The sequence below is a fragment of the Bombina bombina genome, chromosome 5, assembly GCF_027579735.1.
Source record: "Bombina bombina isolate aBomBom1 chromosome 5, aBomBom1.pri, whole genome shotgun sequence".
Classification (NCBI taxonomy): Eukaryota; Metazoa; Chordata; class Amphibia; order Anura; family Bombinatoridae; genus Bombina; species Bombina bombina.
The window spans coordinates 841,177,355-841,200,325 of record NC_069503.1 but is presented as its reverse complement, the minus strand read 5'-3'; the positions used below and the strand labels follow the sequence as shown (position 1 = coordinate 841,200,325).

The 22,971-nt window shown below is 39.7% G+C and overlaps 1 protein-coding gene across 2 annotated transcripts in view; it reads right to left on the bottom strand.

Moving 5' to 3' along the window:
- Positions 1 to 22,971, bottom strand: part of MIB1 (MIB E3 ubiquitin protein ligase 1) — a 476,845-nt gene that overhangs the window by 418,228 nt on the left and 35,646 nt on the right. For both annotated transcript variants that reach the window (XM_053714972.1, XM_053714973.1), the window contains exon 4: positions 6,271 to 6,375. In XM_053714972.1, coding sequence (XP_053570947.1) covers positions 6,271 to 6,375 — 105 coding nt within the window. The remainder of the gene's footprint in view (positions 1 to 6,270; positions 6,376 to 22,971) is intronic.

Below are 22,971 nucleotides of genomic sequence, written 5' to 3'. Positions count from 1 at the left end.
GCGACTGCATGCCATGCCTCTCAAAAACAAGTGCGCAACACCGGCGCGAAAATGAGACTCTGCCTATGCTTTGGGAAAGCCCCTAAAGAATAAGGTGTCTAAAACAGTGCCTGCCGATATAATTATATCAAAATACCCAGAATAAATGATTCCTCAAGGCTAAATAAGTGTTAATATCAATCGATTTAGCCCAAAAAATGTCTACAGTCTAAATAAGCCCTTGTGAAGCCCTTATTTACAATCGTAATAAACATGGCTTACCGGATCCCATAGGGAAAATGACAGCTTCCAGCATTACATCGTCTTGTTAGAATGTGTCATACCTCAAGCAGCAAAGGACTGCAAACTGTTCCCCCAACTGAAGTTAATGCTCTCAACAGTCCTGTGTGGAACAGCCATGGATTTTAGTTACGGTTGCTAAAATCATTTTCCTCATACAAACAGAATTCTTCATCTCTTTTCTGTTTCTGAGTAAATAGTACGTACCAGCACTATTTGAAAATAACAAACTCTTGATTGAATAATGAAAAACTACAGTTAAACACTAAAAAACTCTAAGCCATCTCCGTGGAGATGTTGCCTGTACAACGGCAAAGAGAATGACTGGGGTAGGCGGAGCCTAGGAGGGATCATGTGACCAGCTTTGCTGGGCTCTTTGCCATTTCCTGTTGGGGAAGAGAATATCCCACAAGTAAGGATGACGCCGTGGACCGGACACACCTATGTTGGAGAAATATATATATATATATATATATATATATATATATATATATATATAGTAAATAAAAGTGCTTTGTGTTAGCAGTGTTTGGAACAATGTCATACACAGTTGCAACAGAGCCCCAATAAACTGTTAGACACATGAATGCTGCTGAGCTTCTATGACCATACCTAGGACACGAGGAGAATAGACCAAATTTGATAATAGAAGTAAATTGGAAAGATGTTTTAAACTGTATGCCCTGAGCAATTAAAGTTTGACTTTAAAATTTGACTTTACTGTCCTTTTAAAAATGCTTCAGCCAAGTGATAATTTGTAGACTTTATACATATTGAAAATGAAAAGAAGAACAGCTAAAAGAAATATGCTTAAATGTAAAAGGGATAGAAAGGTGAAAACTAAAATGTGCATGGGTGCATTTCAGTTTAAATAGAAATATGTATGCAATATACTTCCAATAGCAAAAACGCTTCTTGTAAAAGTTATTACTGTTTTTTAGCAGCATACACATATATGCTGTTAGGGCCCTGTGCACCAGTATTCAAACACTACACCTTATAGAGGGCCCAATTATCTAAACATCGCCAGTTGTAACAGGGTTTTTCTCGTTGACCCTCGCAGGGGCTGCCCTGGTGGAATTAGTGTAAAAAGGGGGCCATCCCAAGGCCTTCAAAATTAGCATATGAGCCGATATTGGTTTAGCTTTCAAAAAATATCAAGAAATATTTTTTTTTTATAAAAGTAAATTGGAAAATTGCATGCCCCATGTATATCATGAAAGTTTAATTTTAACAAGACTATCTCTTTAATTTTCGATTTATGCTGTGCATATTTAATATTATTTATATCACATTTGTGCTGTGGTCTCAGATACTTTGTCAGCTCTCTGAGCAGGCATGGTGTTTGAATACTGGTGCATAAACCCTCACGGCACATGTGTGTGTCACTGAATAGTAGTAACTAACTAGAAGCATTATCGCTAATGGACGTATACATGCACATGTAAAAACAAATATTTGCCTTTAAGAGAAATACCTTTAACAAATATGTTACACTTGTATTTCACTATGCTGTTCTGTTCTCAAGCAGTGTTATTATCTAAAAAGGGTGGGATGTCCCATTCCAAAAGAGATAGTACCACTTTTGGGCAACATCTTAAAGAGAAGTTTGATACAACATCTGTCTGTGTTGCACTGAATGATGACTATCAGCACTGTTGCATGCTATTAACACCTTATCCGAAACCCAAAGATGTGTTTATAGTTTAAACTGCAGTGCTTGACGAATATGTTCAAAAATTAGGAGCCAGTAAGAATATTTAGGAGCAAGGAATATTTTTAGGAGCCAGACAGTTGGATTTGTATATAGATATATGGAGAATAACCCAAAAAGTTAGGAGCCAGGGGTAAAATTCTAGGAGCCAGTGGCTCCCAGGCTCCTGGGTTTGTCAAGCCCTGGTTTAAAGGACCAGTAAACACAGTTGATTTGCATAATCAACAAATGCAAGATAACAAGACAATACAATAGCATTTATTCTGAATTTCAAATGTGTTGTAGATTTCAAAGTTATGTATATTTCCACTCCCCCTGTACCATGTGATAGCAATCAGCCAATCACAAATGCATATACCTATAGTCTGAATTCTTGCACATGCTCAGTAGGAGCTGGTGACTCAAAAAGTGTAAATATAAAAGAATGTGCACATTTTTTTTTAATGGAAGTAAATTGGAAAGTTGTTTAAAATTACATGCTCTATCTGAATCATGAAAATTTAATTTGACCTTAGTGTTCCTTTAATCATTGCCTTGTTTTATAAGCGGATTACTGATTTATGTTAGTTCAGCAAGTTCGCATAAATAAAAGGAGAGAAGCGCTCAACCTGGGAACGAACAATAGCATAATAGCTTGTTCTATGGCTAGCTACCACCCTAGAAGCAGCCTCTTTTTGCTCAATATGTGCCTTTCACAGAGAAGAACTTTCCTGTAGCATATCAGTCTGATCCTGACTTAACAGTGCAGTCCAGCCCCGAAATACCAGACAATCCCTCTCTGAACAAGGGAAACAGCAGAACCCCAGACGTACGTTTCGGCCTATTGTGGGCCTCGTCAGTGAGGTGCAGCCATATCCCTCTAGGAACACTGAGCAACGGGTCCACGTCTGGATTCCCGCATCACACTTAGGGAGACTTCCCTAAGTGTCATAATTTGCATAAATAAAAGGAGAGAAGCGCTCAACCTGGGAACGAACAATAGCATAATAGCTTGTTCTATGGCTAGTTACCACCCTAGAAGCAGCCTCTTTTTGCTCAATATGCACAGAAGTTTTTCTAGCTATTGTTCTGTCTCAGTGAGTGCGTCTCTCTATTTTCTTGATTTTATGTAAATTACTCTTAGGTCTCCCTAAGAGTAAAAGGGGGAAACCAGACGTTGGACTCCTTGCACACATGCCCTAGAGATATGCAACTGCACCTCACTGACGAGGCCCAAGAGAGGCCGAAATGTATGTCTGGGGTTTGTTGTTTGTCTTGTTCAGAGAAGAATTGCCTGGTATTTCGGTGCTGGACTGTCATTGGGCAGGATCAGACTGATATGCTACAGGATATTTTTTCTCTGTGAAAAGGCATAGTGTGCAAAAAGAGACTGCACCCTGAGTGGCACTGGCCTTGTGGACAAGCACAGAAGTTTTTCTAGCTATTGTTCTGTCTCAGTGAGTGCGTCTCTCTATTTTCTTGAGTTCAGTAAGTTCATAATAAACACTTTACTGCATTTTCGTTTGTTTTCCCTTTTTCTTCTAATGCGAGACATAGTTTGAACTGCAAAAATGCTTCTATTTAACCCCTTAACAACCAAAAACGTGCCAGGCACGTCCTACAAAAAACGGTCATTAACGACCAAGGACTTGCCTGGCATGTCCTCAGGCGTTTCAATCGCTGGAAGCCATCGTGATCGCTTCCAGGGTATTGCAGTGATGCCTTGATATTGATGCATTCTGCAATATCCTCTGGTAAGCAACTGATGCAGAGAGGGCCAGCGATGGTGCCAATTGTTGGTGGAGTGGGAGGGACAGGAGGGAGGTGGGTGGTCGGCCCATCGCTGGAGGAGGCAGGAGGCGGCCTGAGTGTTCTCAGTGAGGTCCGAGAGCGAGCGCGGGTGGGAACGCTACACTATGGCACAAGATTTAACAGTCATTCTCAATAGTGGTTTACAGTTTTGCTTTTCAACAAGATTAAAAAATGGTAGAGTTTAAAAGAATGTGGTTTTAAAGTCAAAATTGAATACCCCATAAAGGGCTAGATAATGAGTGGAGTGCAATATCACAGTTACGCGATATTTGCACTCCACTCAGTAAAAGTGCGCTGGTATTACAAGTGCGGTGCTCACGCGAGTACGCTTCCATAGGCTTCAATTGGAGATTTGTTTTCAGGCCGAAAGACATCGAAAACCACCTAGCTCAGCGGGCAAATCGCGCAGCGTAGGGCAACAATATATATATGTATCTGCTTATATACATATATATTTATGTGTGTGTGTAATATATATATATATATATATATATATATATATATGTATATGTATATATGTATGTAAGCATATACATACATATTTATAGAGAAAATGCAGTCCCCCACTGACCTCCATGTAAATGCACTTTCAGTGCTATTTTTTCTAAAACCCTACAAATCCTTCATTTTAACCCCTTATAACTGCTTTGTGCAGTTTTTTTTGTTTTTAAATAAAGATGCTTATCTTTTATGTTAATGTATGTTAATGTGCAGTCCTTCTTATTTGGGGGCAATTGGAGCAACTTCTGGTCTGATCTCTGTTTAATTATTTCTAGCGCTAAGTGTAAAAGTGAGCTCACGGTAGCATTAATCAGCCACTTGTAATGGACGGTTATTTAAAATTTGCTGGGACCAATTTGCCTCTTTACCGGCGAATGTTAAGAAAGCACCTCACTTGTAATCTAGCCCAAAATGTTTAGAGGTTGCAATATTATACAGCTATAAACACATGTAACTAGGAATTTCCACTACAATTCATTGCGTTCTTTTATTCCAAAAACTGCCACACAGAGCAGGGGGACCATACTCTGTTAAAGGGGAGTAAACACTTTGTAATTGCAAGACAATTGTGTTGCGTTGCAATAGAAATGATGAGGGAAGTCTAAACATTTTTAAAATAAACATTCTTTTTTTACTACAATAGTTTTTCAACAGCCAAACTCCACCAACCATTTGCCTTATTTTGAGGAGCCAATCCGGGCTTGAGTATGCAGACAACTCCAAGAGCTGTAGTTAACATGCTTTGCGCAACATAAAAGTTTCACGAAACACTTCCAAAATACATTACAAAGTACAGTTACACTCATACTGGAGATCGCGGGGAATTTACATTGACATACATACACATACAAAGAGAAACATGGATTTATATGTATAGACATATGTGGAGATAATGAAAAGACTTCACATTACAATCTTATGCACATTAAACAGTATCTCAGAGGGATAGTCAAAGCGATATTTGCATATAGATCTCGAGATATCTAGACATATTTATATATTCATATACATATCTCGCTATAGATATAGCAGTCCAAAAATCATCACATATATAGAGAAATAGTTATTTATAAATGAATGGAACATATTCCGTTGTGAAAATTTTTTCTCAATATGAAATATTTTTGCATTGTCATGTACACTGTAAGGGGGATTACGTCAAGGGCTTTGCGCAACATATTAGGGTTTTTGTGTGTGTTTTTTTCTATTTGTTTTCTCCATTGACTTCTATGGGGAATACGTAAAAACACTGCAATTTGGCTGTTTGCATTACGCGGCTTAACACAAAATAAGTTATTTCTCAACTTGTAATAGTTGCGCAACCCCAAAAGCGAAAAAGCCATAATGAGCGCAGTCTTTTCGCAACTGATTTGCCACGAGACTTGTAATCTTGCCCTAAAAATACTGTCCATTTAAACCTTTTCTAAGCAATCACTATGCAGCACATTACAGGTCCAGATGAATCACAGCATAATAAACAAATATATAAATAAGTAAAATATATAGAACAAAAAATAGAAAAGAAAAAAAAGATTTGAATTGATTTTGGAACTATCTAGCATCCAATTTGAGCACAGCTCTATCACCAAGGACAGATTGATCATAACTTCTACAGCTCTATTGTACAAAGCTTTTATGGATAGAGAGAATAGAGAAAGAAAAAAAATATTAGGCAAAATAGATAAATACTTTATTAATTGTAGAATTGCTTCGTCATTTTCAGAAGTAGATTTTCACTACAAATTTTCAAAACCAGATGTAACAAATTACAAGAAGCCACCTCCCATTTAGTCATAAAACCAAGAGTTAAATTACACACAGACATAGATTAGAGTCTAACGCATATGCACAACGGCTCCATGTGCATTTACAAAAGGAAATTCAAAAAAGTGTCTACAATAGCCAAGGAATGAAAGAATAAGCTGTTACTTTGACCTTCCCCTCCCCTTAACCGTTGCCTTCTTTGTGCTTTTTTAAATGCTTACCATGCCTTCAAATCCAACCCTGTAAAGATTTTTTGCTCCATTGTCCCAAAGAACATATGCTGCACTGTGTGGGCTTGATGCACTCCAGTCCTGGATCTCGGTTACCTAAAGATTTAAAAGCAAAATACATTACACTTATTTTAGTCCCCAACCTAATTATGAACATGACATAACTGCTCCTTAAATAATCTGCCAGATTCATTTCTAATAGCCAATAAACCCCAGAGAAGGGACTATGGAAATGTAATTAAACTTCAGCAGACATTAAGAATACAAACGTATTAGTATATGGGTATATTTAGAACCATTCTACAATTTAGATGTACTGTATGCTATTTTTCATTCAAAGCTAAAACATGCCATATCTTTGTGGTAAAACAGATCTAACATACAGCAGGTTAACAAGCTGCACAATTCCACGATAAATTAAATTTCTACCTACTATCAAAAACTAAACCTTGGCTCTTCAACACATCCACATGTCAGAGAGTACATTGTGCTTTAAAGGGATATGCACCCCAATACATTTATTTTTTGATTCACAGAGTATACAATTTTAAAATAGTTTCCAGTTTATTTATATCATAAAAATTACATGATATTCTTTGCTGCAGAGATACTCAAGTAGGTGTTCGGAGCACTACATGGCAGGAAATGTTGTCGTAACCTAGTTTTCTTGCAAAACTGCTGCCATATAGGGCTCCAGGTATGTGCACGCTCCTGAGCTTACATCCCTGCTTTTCAACAAAACATACCAAAAGAACAAAGAAGAGTTGATAATAGAAGTAAAATTGCATGCTCACTGTATGCTGTATGGCTAGCTGAGAGTAAAGGTTAAATGGTAGATACCATACTTGCTAACCAGGCCCCTGCAGTGTCAGTGTGCCCGGGGGAAACTGATTTCCAGCACGGAGCTCTACTTCCTGGGTCCTCACAGAGTTTATTGGCTTAACTTGCTTTCCTGGGTCCTTGATATAACATAACATTGCAGCAATGAAAGTGTTACAGGCACCGCTGTACTTAAAGGGACAGTCAAGTCTAAATTAAACTTTCATGATTCAGATAGAGCATGCAATTTTAATCAACTTTTCAATTTACTTTTATCATCAAATGTGCTTTGTTCTACTGTTATTCTTTGTTGAAAGCTAAACCTAGATAGGCTCATAAACTGATTTCTAAGTCATTGAAGGCTGACCTCTTATCTCAGTGCATTTTGACAATTTTCAGCTAGACAGTGCTAGTTCATGTGTGCCATATAGATAACATTGAGCTCACTCCTGTAGACTTATTTATTAATCAGCACTCATTGGCTAGAATCCATGTTTGTCAAAAGAACTAAGATAAGAGGACAGTCTGCAGAGGCTTAGATACGAGGTAATCACAGAGGTAAAAAGTGTATTAATACAATTGCTGTGCTTGTAATTCATACAATGCAGTTGTGATATATCAAGTGTCTATTCAGTTTTTTGCAACTAAGTAGTAAGTCACCACACTAATCTGGAAAACAGGCCTATATGTCGTTTTCAAGGACTTAGTTATCTAATGGCATCATAGTGACTTGGTGTAATGCCTGCCTCATATTTTGCTTAATGAATTTTAATATATCTGTCCCTATTGCTTTAATAGATGGACGTCCTCAGTACGGAAAATTATACTGTATATTTGAATCTTTCCACAAACTCATTAATGATAGATACAATAAACATCTGCCATGATTTATTAGCACCCTACAATGCCCATCTTTTGTTTGACATCTTCAAGTCCTTGGTAAGTTTCTTTATTTTATCAAATTCAGAAAATTCACTTATTATTATTATTATTATTATTATTATTAGTTATTTGTAGAGCGCCGACAGATTGTGCAGCGCTAAACCTGCATTTTCACTGGCTCTCTCTGATGCTGTAAACTTCCATTAACAAACTCACTTTGAAATTTAGCAAGACTTAAAATAACCAGTCCAATAAAAAATATTTAAAGGGACAGTCTACTCCAAAAATGTTATTGCTTAAAAAGATAGATAATCCCTTTATTACCCATTATCCAGTTTTGCACAGTCATCATGGTTATAATAATATACTTTTAAGCCTCTTCTGACAGCCCACTTATCACATGGCTATTTATTTATTAACTTGCATTTTAGCCAATTAATGCTGTGTCCTGTACAACTCCACAGGAGTGAGCACAATGTTATATATATGTCACACATGAATTAGCAGTCTCTTGTTGTGAAAAGATAATAAAAAAAGCATGTGATAAGAGACTGTATAAAGTGGTTTGGAAACAGGCAGACATTTAGAGGTTTAAATGTTATAAAGTATATTAATATAACAATGTTGCTTGTGCAAAGCTGGAGAATGGGTAGTAAAGGCATTACCTATCTTTTTAAACAATAACAATTTTGGTGTAGCCTGTCCCTTTAAAAGGAAAAGGGGCAAAATAAATAATAAAAACATTATGTAAGAACTTACCTGATAAATTCATTTCTTTCATAGTGGCAAGAGTCCATGAGCTAGTGACGTAAGGGATATACATTCCTACCTGGAGAGGGCAAAGTTTCAAAAACCTCAAAATGCTTATAAATACACCTCCTACCTCACTCATACTTCAGTTTAACGTATAGCCAAGAAGTGAGGTGTAAAAAAGCAGTACAAAGCATACAAAAAAGAGGAACTTGAAAAAAATAATGTGCTTTATACAAAAAAAATCATAACCACAAAAAAATAGGTTGGGTCTCAGACTCTTGCCAGTATGAAAGAAATAAATTTATCAGTTAAATTCTTACATAAATTATGTTTTCTTTCATGTAAGTGGCAAGAGTCCATGACCTAGTGACTTATGGGATATAATACCCAAGATGTGGACGTCCACGAATCCCTAGAGAGGGAGGGATAAAATAAAAATAGCTAAATCCGCTGAGAAATTAAATCCAAAAAAATTATTAAGTTTTCTTAAAAATGTCAGAAAAACTCAAATCAAAAGGCATTAGAATCAAAATGAGACAACTGCATGAAGAACCTTTCTACCAAAAGCTGCTTCAGAAGAAGCAAACACATAAAAATGGTAAAATTTAGTAAAAGTATGCTAAGAAGACAAAGTTGCTGCTTTGCAAATTTGATCAACTGAAGCTTCATTCTTAAAAGCCCAAGAAGTGGCAACTGATCTGTCCCTCCTCCAAATAAGCTTTGTGAATCAAAAGTTTCAATCAAGATGCCAAAGAAATGGCAGAGGCTTTCTGACCTTTCCTGGAGCCAGAAAACAGAATTTATGCTTACCTGATAAATTACTTTCTCCAACGGTGTGTCCGGTCCACGGCGTCATCCTTACTTGCGGGAATATCTCTTCCCCAACAGGAAATGGCAAAGAGTCCCAGCAAAGCTGGCCATATAGTCCCTCCTAGGCTCCGCCCACCCCAGTCATTCGACCGACGGACAGGAGGAAAAAATAGGAGAAACCATATGGTACCGTGGTGACTGTAGTTAGAGAAAATAATTCATCAGACCTGATTAAAAAACCAGGGCGGGCCGTGGACCGGACACACAGTTGGAGAAAGTAATTTATCAGGTAAGCATAAATTCTGTTTTCTCCAACATTGGTGTGTCCGGTCCACGGCGTCATCCTTACTTGTGGGAACCAATACCAAAGCTCTAGGACACGGATGAAGGGAGGGAGCAAATCAGGTTACCCAAACGGAAGGCACCACGGCCTGCAAAACCTTTCTCCCAAAAATAACCTCCGAAGAAGCAAAAGTATCAAATTTGTAAAATTTGGCAAAAGTGTGCAGTGAAGACCAAGTCGCTGCCTTACATATCTGATCAACAGAAGCCTCGTTCTTGGAGGCCCATGTGGAAGCCACAGCCCTAGTGGAGTGAGCTGTGATTCTTTCAGGAGGCTGCCGTCCGGCAGTCTCGTAAGCCAATCGGATGATGCTTTTAAGCCAAAAGCAAAGAGAGGTAGAAGTCGCTTTTTGACCTCTCCTTTTACCAGAATAGACGACAAACAGAGAAGATGTTTGTCTGAAATCTTTTGTAGCTTCTAAATAGAATTTTAGAGCACGGACTACGTCCAAATTGTGTAACAGACGTTCCTTCTTTGAAACTGGATTCGGACACAAAGAAGGTACAACTATCTCCTGGTTAATATTTTTGTTAGAAACAACCTTTGGAAGAAAACCAGGCTTAGTACGCAAAACCACCTTATCTGCATGGAACACCAGATAGGGCGGAGAACACTGCAGAGCAGATAACTCTGAAACTCTTCTAGCAGAAGAAATAGCAACCAAAAACAAAACTTTCCAAGATAACTTAATATCTATGGAATGTAGAGGTTCAAACGGAACCCCTTGAAGAACTGAAAGAACTAGATTTAAACTCCAGGGAGGAGTCAAAGGTCTGTAAACAGGCTTGATCCTAACCAGAGCCTGAACAAATGAAGGTCCTGTCTCAAAGGTAGCTTCCATGGTGGAACCGATGACATATTCACCAGGTCTGCATACCAAGTCCTGCGTGGCCACGCAGGAGCTATCAAGATCACCGAGGCCCTCTCCTGTTTGATCCTGGCTACCAGCCTGGGAATGAGAGGAAACGGTGGAAACACATAAGCTAGGTTGAAGGTCCAAGGTGCTACTAGTGATTCCACTAGAGTCGCCTTGGGATCCCTGGTTCTGGACCCGTAGCAAGGAACCTTGAAGTTCTGACGAGACGCCATCAGATCCATGTCTGGAATGCCCCATAATTGAGTCAACTGGGCAAAGATCTCCGGGTGGAGTTCCCACTCCCCCGGATGGAATGTCTGACGACTCAGATAATCCGCTTCCCAGTTTTCCACACCTGGGATGTGGATCGCAGATAGGTGGCAGGAGTTATCCTCCGCCCATTGTATTATTTTGGTCACTTCTTTCATCGCCAGGGAACTCCTTGTTCCCCCCTGATGATTGATATACGCAACAGTCGTCATGTTCTCTGATTGGAATCTTATGAATCTGGCCTTTGCAAGCTGAGGCCAAGCCCTGAGAGCATTGAATATCGCTCTTAGTTCCAGAATGTTTATCGGGAGAAGAGACTCTTCCCGAGACCATAGTCCCTGAGCTTTCAGGGATTCCCAGACCGCGCCCCAGCCCACTAGACTGGCGTCGGTCGTGACAATGACCCACTCTGGTCTGCGGAAGCTCATTCCCTGGGATAGGTGGCCCAGGGTTAGCCACCAACGGAGTGAAACTCTGGTCTTCTGATCTACTTGAATCACTGGAGACAAGTCTGAATAGTCCCCATTCCACTGTTTCAGCATGCACAGTTGTAATGGTCTTAGATGAATTTGCGCAAAAGGAACTATGTCCATTGCTGCAACCATCAACCCTACTACTTCCATGCACTGAGCTATGGGAGGACGTGGAACAGAATGAAGAACTTGACAAGCGCTTAGAAGTTTTGACTTTCTGACATCTGTCAGAAAAATCCTCATTTCTAAGGAATCTATTATTGTTCCCAAGAAGGGAACTCTTGTTGATGGAGACAGAGAACTTTTTTCTATGTTCACCTTCCATCCGTCAGATCTGAGAAAGGCCAGAACGATGTCTGTATGAGCCTTTGCTTTTGAAAGGGACGACGCTTGTATTAGAATGTCGTCCAAGTATGGTACTACTGCAATGCCCCTCGGTCTTAGAACCGCTAGAAGGGACCCGAGTACCTTTGTGAAAATCCTTGGAGCAGTGGCTAATCCGAATGGGAGGGCCACAAACTGGTAATGTTTGTCCAGAAAGGCGAACCTTAGGAACTGATGATGTTCTTTTTGGATAGGAATATGTAGGTACGCATCCTTAAGATCCACGGTAGTCATAAATTGACCTTCCTGGATAGTGGGTAGAATCGTTCGAATGGTTTCCATTTTGAACGATGGTACCCTGAGAAATTTGTTTAGGATCTTTAAATCCAGAATTGGTCTGAAGGTTCCCTCTTTTTTGGGAACTACGAACAGATTTGAGTAAAAACCCATTCCTTGTTCCGTCATTGGAACTGGGTGTATCACTCCCATCTTTAACAGGTCTTCTACACAATGTAAGAACGCCTGTCTCTTTATTTGGTTTGAGGATAAGTGAGACATGTGGAACCTTCCCCTTGGGGGTAGTTCCTTGAATTCCAGAAGTTAACCCTGAGAAACTATTTCTAGCGTCCAGGGATCCTGAACATCTCTTGCCCAAGCCTGAGCAAAGAGAGAAAGTCTGCCCCCCACTAGATCCGGTCCTGGATCGGGGGCTACTCCTTCATGCTGTTTTGTTAGCGGTAGCAGGCTTCTTGGCCTGCTTACCCTTGTTCCAGCCTTGCATCGGTTTCCAGGCTGGTTTGGACTGTGAGGCATTACCCTCTTGCTTAGAGGATGCAGAATTAGAGGCCGGTCCGTTCCTGAAATTACGAAAGGAACGAAAATTAGACTTATTCTTGGCCTTGAAAGGCCTATCTTGTGGGAGGGCGTGGCCCTTTCCCCTAGTGATGTCTGAGATAATCTCTTTCAATTCTGGCCCAAAGAGAGTTTTACCCTTGAAGGGGATGTTAAGCAATTTTGTCTTGGATGATACATCCGCTGACCAAGACTTTAGCCAAAGCGCTGTGCGCGCCACAATTGCAAACCCTGAATTTTTCGCCGCTAATCTAGCTAATTACAAAGCGGCATCTAAAATAAAGGAGTTAGCCAACTTAAGTGCTTGAACTCTGTCCATAACCTCCTCATATGGAGTCTCTCTACTAAGCGACTTTTCTAGTTCCTCGAACCAGAACCACGCTGCTGTAGTGACAGGAACATGCACGAAATGGGTTGTAGAAGGTAACCTTGCTGTACAAAAATCTTTTTAAGCAAACCCTCCAATTTTTTATCCATAGGATCTTTGAAAGCACAACTATCCTCGATAGGAATAGTAGTGCGCTTGTTTAGAGTAGAAACTGCCCCCTCGACCTTAGGGACTGTCTGCCATAAGTCCTTTCTGGGGTCGACCATAGGAAATAATTTCTTAAATATAGGAGGGGGAACAAAAAGGTATGCCGGGCTTCTCCCACTCCTTATTCACTATGTCCGCCACCCGCTTGGGTATAGGAAAAGCGTTGGGGTGCACCGGAACCTCTAGGAACTTGTCCATCTTGCATAATTTTTCTGGAATGACCAAGTTGTCACAATCATCCAGAGTAGATAAAACCTCCTTAAGCAGTGCGCGGAGATGTTATAATTTAAATTTAAATGTCACAACATCAGGTTCAGCCTGTTGAGAAATTTTTCCTGAATCTGAAATTTCCCCATCTGACAAAACCTCCCTCATGGCCCCTTCAGATTGGTGTGAGGGTATGACAGAATAATTATCATCAGCGCCCTCCTGCTCTTCAGTGTTTAAAACAGAGCAATCGCGTATTGCACACCAATTTTCAGAGCTTTAACCCTTAAAATAACGAAACCGGAGCCAGTTACAGATTTAACCCCTATACAGTCCCAGCTACAGCCTTTGCTGTGACTTTACCAAGCCCAGAGGGGAATACGATACCAAATGACGCCTTCTAGGAACTTTTCCAACTACTTTCAGGTCCTCACACATGCATCTGCATGTCTTGCTCTCAAAAACAACTGCTCAGTAATGGCGCGAAAATGAGGCTCAGCCTACAACTGGGAAGGCCCTTCCTGACTGGAAAAAGGTGTCTAACATAGTGCCTGACGTTAAAAAACGTTCCCCAAGTTTATAAGTGTGAATTTTCAGCATAAACATGTATAAAATGTCCAAATAAAGCAATCGATTTAGCCCATAAAAGTGTCTACCAGTTTTATAGCCCATATTAAGCCCTTTATTCTGTTTGAGACTAAGAAAATGGCTTACCGGTCCCCATGAGGGGAAATGACAGCCTCCCAGCATTACACAGTCTTGTTAGAAATATGGCTAGTCATACCTTAAGCAGAAAAGTCTGCTAACTGTTTTCCCCCAACTGAAGTTACTTCATCTCAACAGTCCTATGTGGAAACAGCAATCGATTTTAGTTACTGTCTGCTAAAATCATCTTCCTCTCACAAACAGAAATCTTCATCTTTTTCTGTTTCAGAGTAAATAGTACATACCAGCACTATTTTAAAATAACAAACTCTTGATAGTAGAATAAAAAAAAACTACAACTAAACACCACATACTCTTAACCATCTCCGTGGAGATATTGCCTGTGCAACGGCAAAGAGAATGACTGGGGTGGGCAGAGCCTAGGAGGGACTATATGGCCAGCTTTGCTGGGACTCTGCCATTTCCTGTTGGGGAAGAGATATTCCCGCAAGTAAGGATGACGCCATGGACCGGACACACCAATGTTGGAGAAAAAATAACAAATAGACTAGAAGTCTTACTGAAATCTTTAGTAGCCTCAACATAATATTTCAAAGCTCTTACCACATCCAAAGAATGTAAAGACCTTTTTAAGAGTATTCTTAGGACATAAAGAAGTAACAACAATTTCCCTATTGATATTGTTAGAATGCACAACCTTAGGCAAAAATTTAAATGCAGTCCGCAAAACAGCTTTATCTTGATGGAAACTCAGATAAGGAGACTCACAAGAGAGAGCAGACAATTCGAAAACTCTTCTAGCAGAAGAGATAAGCAAAAGAAATAACACTTTCCAAGAAAGTAGTTTAGTATCCAAAGAATGCATAGGCTCAAAAGGAGGAGCCTGCACAATTTCCAAAACCAAATTCAGACTCCAAGGAGGAGAAATAGATTTAATAACAGATTTGATACGAATCAAAGCCTGACCCAAAAACAGTGAATATCAGGAAGTTTAGGCAGAAAAATGTAAGCAGGTTGGTAAAACCAAGGAACTGCTAGAGCATCTACCATCTCCGCCTGAGGATCCATGAACCTGTAAAGGTATATATTGGAAGCTTTTTGTTCAGACGCGAGGCCATCAAATCTATTTCTGGGTGACCCCACATCTGTACCAGTTGAAAAAACATCTGGATGGAGAGACCACTCTCCCGGATGTAAAGTCTGTCGACTGAGATGATCTGGTTCGCAATTGTCTACTCCTGGGATATGAATTGCAGAAATTTGAAAAGAGTTGGATTCCGCCCAAGAAAGTATCAGAGATACTTCATTCATTGCTGAAGGACTGCAAGTCCCCCCTTGATGACTGACATATGCCACTGTAGTGATATTGTCTGTCTGGAATTGAATATAACGTTCTCTCTTCACTAGAGGCCAAGCCTGAAGAGCTCTAAAAATAGCACAGAGTTCTAAATATTGATTGGTAACCTCGCCTCCTGAGGTTCCCAAACCCCTTATGCTGTCAGAGACCCCCAGACAGCTCCCAAACCTGTAAGACTTGCATTTGTTGTGATCACAGTCCAGGAAGGACGAACAAAGGAGGCCCCTTAAACAATAAGGTGATGGTTTAACCACCAAGACAGAGATTGTTGAATGTTGAGACTTAAGTATATCAACTGTGATATCGGAGTATAATCCCTGCACCATTGGTGCAACATGCAAAGCTGAAGAAGTCTCATGAAAACGACCAAAAGGGGATTGTGTCCGATGCTGCAATCATGAGACCTAAAACTTCCATACACATAGCCACTGAAGGGAATGATAGAGACTGAAGGTTTAGACAAGCTAACACTAACTTCATTCATCTCTTGTCTGTCAAAGAAAGAGTCATGGATACCGAATCTATCTGGAAACCTAAAAAGGTGACCTTTGTCTGAGGAATCAAGAAACTCAAGAAACTCTTTTGTAAATTGATCATCCAACCAGGTATTTGAAGAAACAACACAAGTTGTTTCGTGTGAGATTCTGCCAAATGAAAAGATTGAGCCAGTACCAAGATAGTGTCCAAATAAGGAAACACTGCAATACCCTGCTTTCCGATTACAGATAGAAGGGCACCGAGAACCTTTGAAAAGATTTTCGGAGCTGTCGCTAAGCCAAATGGAAGAGCGACAAATTTGTAATGCTCGTCTAGAAAAGAGAATCACAGAAACCGAGAGTGGTCTGGGTGAATCGGAATACGAAGATAAGCGTCCTGTAAATCTATTGTGGACATGAAATGGTCTGAATGAATCTTGATTCTTTTTGACAATGAACAGATTTGAATAAAAACCCAAACCCTGTTCCTGTAGAGGAACTGGAACAATCACCCCTGAAAGCTCTAGGTCTGAAACACACTTCAGAAAAGCCTGAGCCTTCACAGGGTTTGTTTGAACATGGGAAAGGAAGAATCATCCCATGGGAGGTCTTATTCTGAAACCTATTCGATACCCCTGAGAAACAATATCCTGAATCCACTGATTTTGGACAGAATCTGCACAAATGTCTTAAAACCAGTTGAACTGGTTTGAGGGCCGCCCCTTCATGCAGTCTATGGGGCTGTATTTGGTTTCTTATAAGGCTTGGATTTATTCCAATTTGTGGATGGTCTCCAATTGGAACCAGAGGCCTTAGGGGAAGGAGTGTTTTTTTGTTCCTTAGTCTGATGAAAGAAACGAAAACGATTGGGAGATTTAAATTTACCCTTAGATTTCTTATCTTGAGGCAAAAAAACTCCCTTATCCCTAGTGATAGTGGAGATAATAGAATACAATTGAGAACCAAATAGATTATTACCTTGAAAAGATAAAGATAGTAATCTAGATTTAGACACCATATCAGCATTCCATAATTTAAGCCATAAAGCTCTTCTAGATAGAATAGCTAAAGACATAGATTTAATATCAATCTTAATAATATCAAATATAGCATCACAAATTAAATGATTAGCATGTTAAAGTAAAAGAACAATGCTAGACAAATCAGGATCTGATAACTGCTGTGCTAAACTGTGCAACCAAAAAGTTGAAGCAGCAGCAACATCAGCAACGAAATAGCCAGTATGTAAATATGCCTTCCTACCTAAGGGATCCTTAAAAGAAGTACTATCTTCCATAGGAATAGTAGTACGTTTAGCAAGAGTAGAAATAGCGGCATCAACCTTAGGGACTTTTTCCCAAAGCTCCAAATTAGACACAGGTAAGGATACAACTTTTTAATCCTAGAAGAAGGATTAAAAGAAGTACCAGGCTTCAATCATTCCTTAGTAATCATATTAGAGATAGCATCTGGAATAGGAAAAACTTCAGTAGTAACCTCAGAATTCTTAAAAACAGAATTCAAAAGTTTGCTATTCTTGTTATCAAGAGGACTAGATTCCTCAATACCCAAAGTAAACAAAACTTTCTTTAACAAAGAACGGATATATTCAATCTTAAAAAGAAAGGTTGATTTATCAATTTCAGTCTTTGAAGTAGGATCCTCTGAGCCAGAGAAATCCTCATCAGCAGAAGATACTTCAGTATGCTGTTGATCAATACAAACTTCATCAGAATTATGAGGAGAGACATTTTACGTTTATTTGAAGGCGGAATAGCAGTCATAGCCTTCTCTATGGCTGCAGCAATATAATCTTTTATATCTACAGGAATATCATGTTCATTTGACTGCAAAGGTTTAACAGTTGATGTATTTGTACTTATAGAAACATTATTAGCCACATACTTGAGCTGAAGAAGGAAGATCAGCCAATTTACAACATACACACTTAGCTTTGTTAGATTTGTTTTCAGGCAACTTGGTTCCTACAGTAACATCAGAGGCAGGATCAGTTTGAGACATCTTGAAAAATGTAACAAAAAATAAAAAATAACATTTAAACAAAATATCCAATTTCCACAAAATAGCAGTTTCAGGAATGAGAAAAAATGCTTATATTAAAAGCAAAAGCAAATATAGCCCCCTGTAACAAATGAAAGCAGAGAGCAAAAGAGGGAGAGAGACTTAATAACAAAATTTTCGGCGCCAAAAATGACGCCAACAAAGATGACGCAAATGCTGAGAAAAAAAAAAAACTTTTGGCGCCAAGGTTAACAGGAAATGACAAGATTTGCGTCACAACAAACGTAACCTTCACAGCCAAAAAAATCGCGCCAAGAATGACGCAATAAATAGATGTATTTTGCACCATTTCGAGCCTAATTTGCCCACGAAAATTTGAAAGAAACAAGACCAATTGGAACTTTAGGTAAGAAAAAAAATTACTAAATTTCTCCCAAACAATTTTCCATGCTGAAACTGTTAGAATGCAAAGGGAAATAAACATAGACCTGACTCATGGCAAATATATGCAATATATATTTAAAACTTTAAAAATATAAAGTGCCAAACATAGCTGAGAGTGTCTTAAAAAACAAAAAAGATATATACAGTTGCGCTCATAAGTTTACATACCCTGGCAGAATTTATGATTTCTTGGCCATTTTTCAGAGAATATGAATGACAACACAAAAACTTTTCTTTCACTCATGGTTAGTGTTTGGCTGAAGCCATTTATTATCTATCAACTGTGTTTACTCTTTTTAAATCACAATGACAACAGAAACTACCCAAATGACCCTGGTCAAAAGTTTACATACCCTGGTGATTTTGGCCTGATAACATGCACACAAGTTGACACAAAGGGGTTTGAATGGCTATTAAAGGTAACCATCCTCACCTGTGATCTGTTTGTTTGTAATTAGTGTGTGTGTATAAAAAGGTCAATGAGTTTCTGGACTCCTGACAGACCCTTGCATCTTTCATCCAGTGCTGCACTGACGTTTCTGGATTCTGAGTCATGGGGAAAGCAAAAGAATTGTCAAAGGATCTGCGGGAAAAGGTAGTTTAACTGTATAAAACAGGAAGGGGATATAAAAATATATCCAAGGAATTGAGAATGCAAATCAGCAGTGTTCAAACTCTAATCAAGAAGTGGAAAAAGAGGGGTTCTGTTTGATAACATACTGCATTCATCTTGCCGTCAATTCTGACCAAATTTCCTGTGCCTTTGTAGCTCACACCCCCCCAAAACATCAGCGATCCACCTCCGTGTTTCACAGTAGGAATGGTGTACCTTTCATCATAGGCCTTGTTGACTCCTCGCCAAATGTAGGGTTTATGGTTGTGACCAAAAAGCTAAATTTTGGTCTCATCACTCCAAATTTCTTTGTGTCAGAAGGTTTGAGGCTTGTCTCTGTGCTGTTTGGCGTATTGTAAGCAGGATACTTTGCGGGATTTGCATAGTAATGGCCTTCTTCTGGCAACTCGACCATGCAGCCCATCTTTCTTCAAGTGCCTCCTTATTGTGCATCTTGAAACAGCCACACCATATGTTTTCAGAGAGTCCTGTATTTCACCTGAAGTTATTTGTGGGTTAGTCTTTGCATCCCGCACAATTTTCCTGGCAGTTATGGCTGAAATTTTATTTGTTCTACCTGACTGTGGTTTGGTTTCAACAGAACCCCTCATTTTCCACTTCTTGATTAGAGTTTGAACACTGCTGATTTGCATTCTCAATTCCTTGGATATCTTTTTATATCCCTTTCCTGTTTTAAACAGTTCAACTACCTTTTCCCGCAGATCCGTTGACAATTCTTTTGCTTTCCCCATGACTCAGAATCCAGAATCGTCAGTGCAGCACTGGATGAAAGATGCAAGGGTCTGTCAGGAGTCCAGAAACTCATTGACCTTTTATATATACACACACACTAATTACAAGAAAACAGATCACAGGTGAGGATGGTTACCTTTAATAGCCATTCAAACCCCTTTGTGTCAACTTGTGTGCATGTTATCAGGCCAAAATCACCAGGGTATGTAAACTTTTGATCAGGGTCATTTGGGTAGTTTCTGTTGTCATTATGATTTAAAAAGAGTAAACACAGTTGATTGATAATGGCTTCAGCTAAACACCACTAACCATGAGTGAAAAACGTTTTTGTGTTATTCATATTCTCTGAAAAATGGCCAAGAAATCATAAATTCTGCCAGGGTACGTAAACTTATGAGCACAACTGTACTTACCAGAAGACACCCATCCACATATAGCAGACAGTTAAACCAGTACTGAAACATCAGCAGAGGTAATAGTAGAGGAGTATAATGTCAATCTGTAAAGGGAGTTGGCAAAAGAATCCCCACAACCAAATTCACAGAAAGTCTTAGAATAGATTTCCCATAGGTGAAAACAAGGCATCATTAGGCAAATACTCCCTTCACATCCCTCAGACAAACACTGTACTTTGAGAGGAACTGGGCTTCAAAATGCTTAGAAGGGCATTTCACAGAAGAAATCAAGCACGATTTGCTTTACCATCCTCCAACGAAGGCAAAGTTTGTAAAACTGAAGTATTAATGAGGTGGGAAATGTATTTATAGGCATTTTGAGGTTTGGGAAACCTTGCCCCCTCCAGGTAGGAATGTATATCCCATACGTCACTAGCTCATGGACGAAAGTCAATTTGCCAGGCGAGTGGCATTATTAAGTAGCGGAGTTGGGTTAGTTTAATATCTTGCAATATTATATTAGTTTCTGTTATTTATAAATGTTACTAAAGGGACAGTAAAACACATAATACCTGCTGTCATGTTTGCTCGCACTCAAAGAATGCTGCATTGCAAGCTGAGATTAAAGATTAAATGGCAGTTACCATAATAAAAGTCAGTGTTTACCACATAAAGCCTGGAGGTAGGTGGTATTATTAAGTAGCTAGGTTGGGGTAGTGTAATAGCTTGCAATATTATATTATGATGATGAGTTGAAAGCTAGATTTTAATATGGCGGTACCCATGACTAGAGGTAGGCAGGTAATAACTTCAATACTATGCTTATAAAAAGTAAATGTATGCTTACCTGATAAATTAATTTCTTCTACGATACGAAGAGTCCACGGATTTCATCCTTACTTGTGGGATATTAACCTCCTGCTAACAGGAAGTGGCAAAGAGCACCACAGCAGAGCTGTATATATAGCTCCTACCTTCCCACCACCCCCAGTCATTCGACCGAAGGTTTAGGAAGAGAAAGGAAAAGCTAAAGGTGCAGAGGTGACTGAAGTTCTAAAAAAATAAATATCTAAATCTGTCTGAAAAATGACAGGGAGGGCCGTGGACTCGTCGTATTGTAGAATAAATTAAATTTATCAGGTAAGCATAAATTTACTTTTCTTCTACAAGATACACGGATTTCATCCTTACTTGTGGGATACAATACCAAAGCTACAGGACACGGATGAAACGGGAGGGACAAGACAGAGACCTAAACGGAAGGCACCACTGCTTGAAGAACTTTTCTGCCAAAAACAGCCTCCGAAGAAGCAAAAGTATCAAATATGTAAACTTTGAAAAAAGTATTAAGAGATGACCAAGTCGCAGCCTTGCAAATCTGTTCAACAGAAGCATCGTTTTTAAAAGTCCATGTGGAAGCCACAGCCCTAGTAGAATGAGCCGCAATTCTTTCAGGAGGCTGCTGTCCAGCAGTCTCATATGCCAGGCGGATGATACTGTTCAGCCAAAAAGAAAGAAAGAGAGGTAGCCGTAGCTTTCTGACCCCTACGCTTTCCAGAATAAACAATGAATAATGAAGATGACTGACGGAAATCCTTAGTCGCCTGCAAGCAAAACTTCAAGGCACGGACCACGTCCAGGTTATGTAACAGACGCTCCTACTTAGAAGAAGGATTAGGACACAAGGAAGGAACAACAATTTCCTGATTAATATTCTTATTTGAAACAACCTTAGGAAACAATCAAGTTTTGGCACGCAAAAACACCTTATCAGAATGAAAGATAAGGCGAATCACATTGTAACGTTGAAAGCTCAGAAACTCTACGAGCAGAGGAAATAGCAACCAAAAACAAAACTTTCCAAGATAACTAAATTCAAACTCCAAGGTGGAGCAATTGGTCTAAATACAGGCTTAATTCTGGTTAGAGCCTGACAAAAAGACTGAACATCTGGAACATCTGCCAAAACTGACAAAGCAGAAATCTGTCCCTTTAAGGAACTCGCTGATAACCCTTTCTCCAATCCTTCTTGGAGAAAAGACAGAATCCTGGGAATCCTAACTTTACTCCATGAGTAGCCCTTGGATTCACACCAAAAAAGATATTTACGCCATATTTTATGATAGATCTTTCTAGTGACAGGCTTACGTGCCTGTATCAAAGTATCAATGACCGAATCTGAGAATCCCCGCTTAGATAAAATCAAGCGTTCAATCTCCAAGCAGTCAGCGGCAGAGAACTTAGATTTGGATGTTGGAAAGGTCCTTGAATGAGAAGGTCCTGTCTCAATGGACGTTTCCACGGTGGCAGAGAGGACATGTCCATTAGATCCGCATACCAAGTCCTGCGTGGCCACGCAGGCGAGATCAGAATTACCGAAGTTCTCTCCCGTTTGATCCGAGCAATCACGCGTGGAAGGAGAGGAAATGGTGGAAAAACATAAGCTAGGCTGAACTGCCAAGGCATCTATCAATTCGGCCTGAGGATCCCTCGACCTGGATCCGTATCTTGGAAGCTTGGCATTCTGTCGAGATGCCATCAGATCCAATTCCGGTCTGCCCCATCGGAGAATTAGTGAGGCAAACACCTCCGAGTGGAGTTCCCACTCCCCCGGATGAAAAGTCTGTCGACTTAGAAAATCCGCTTCCCAGTTCTCTACTCCTGGGATGTAGATTGCCGACAGATAACAAGAGTGGGCCTCCGCCCATCGAATTATCTTGGATACTTCTGTCATCGCCAAGGAACTCCTCATTCCCCCCTGATGATTGATATAAGCCACAGTCGTGATATTGTCCGACTGGAATCTGATGAATTTGGCCGAAGCCAACTGAGGCCATGCCTG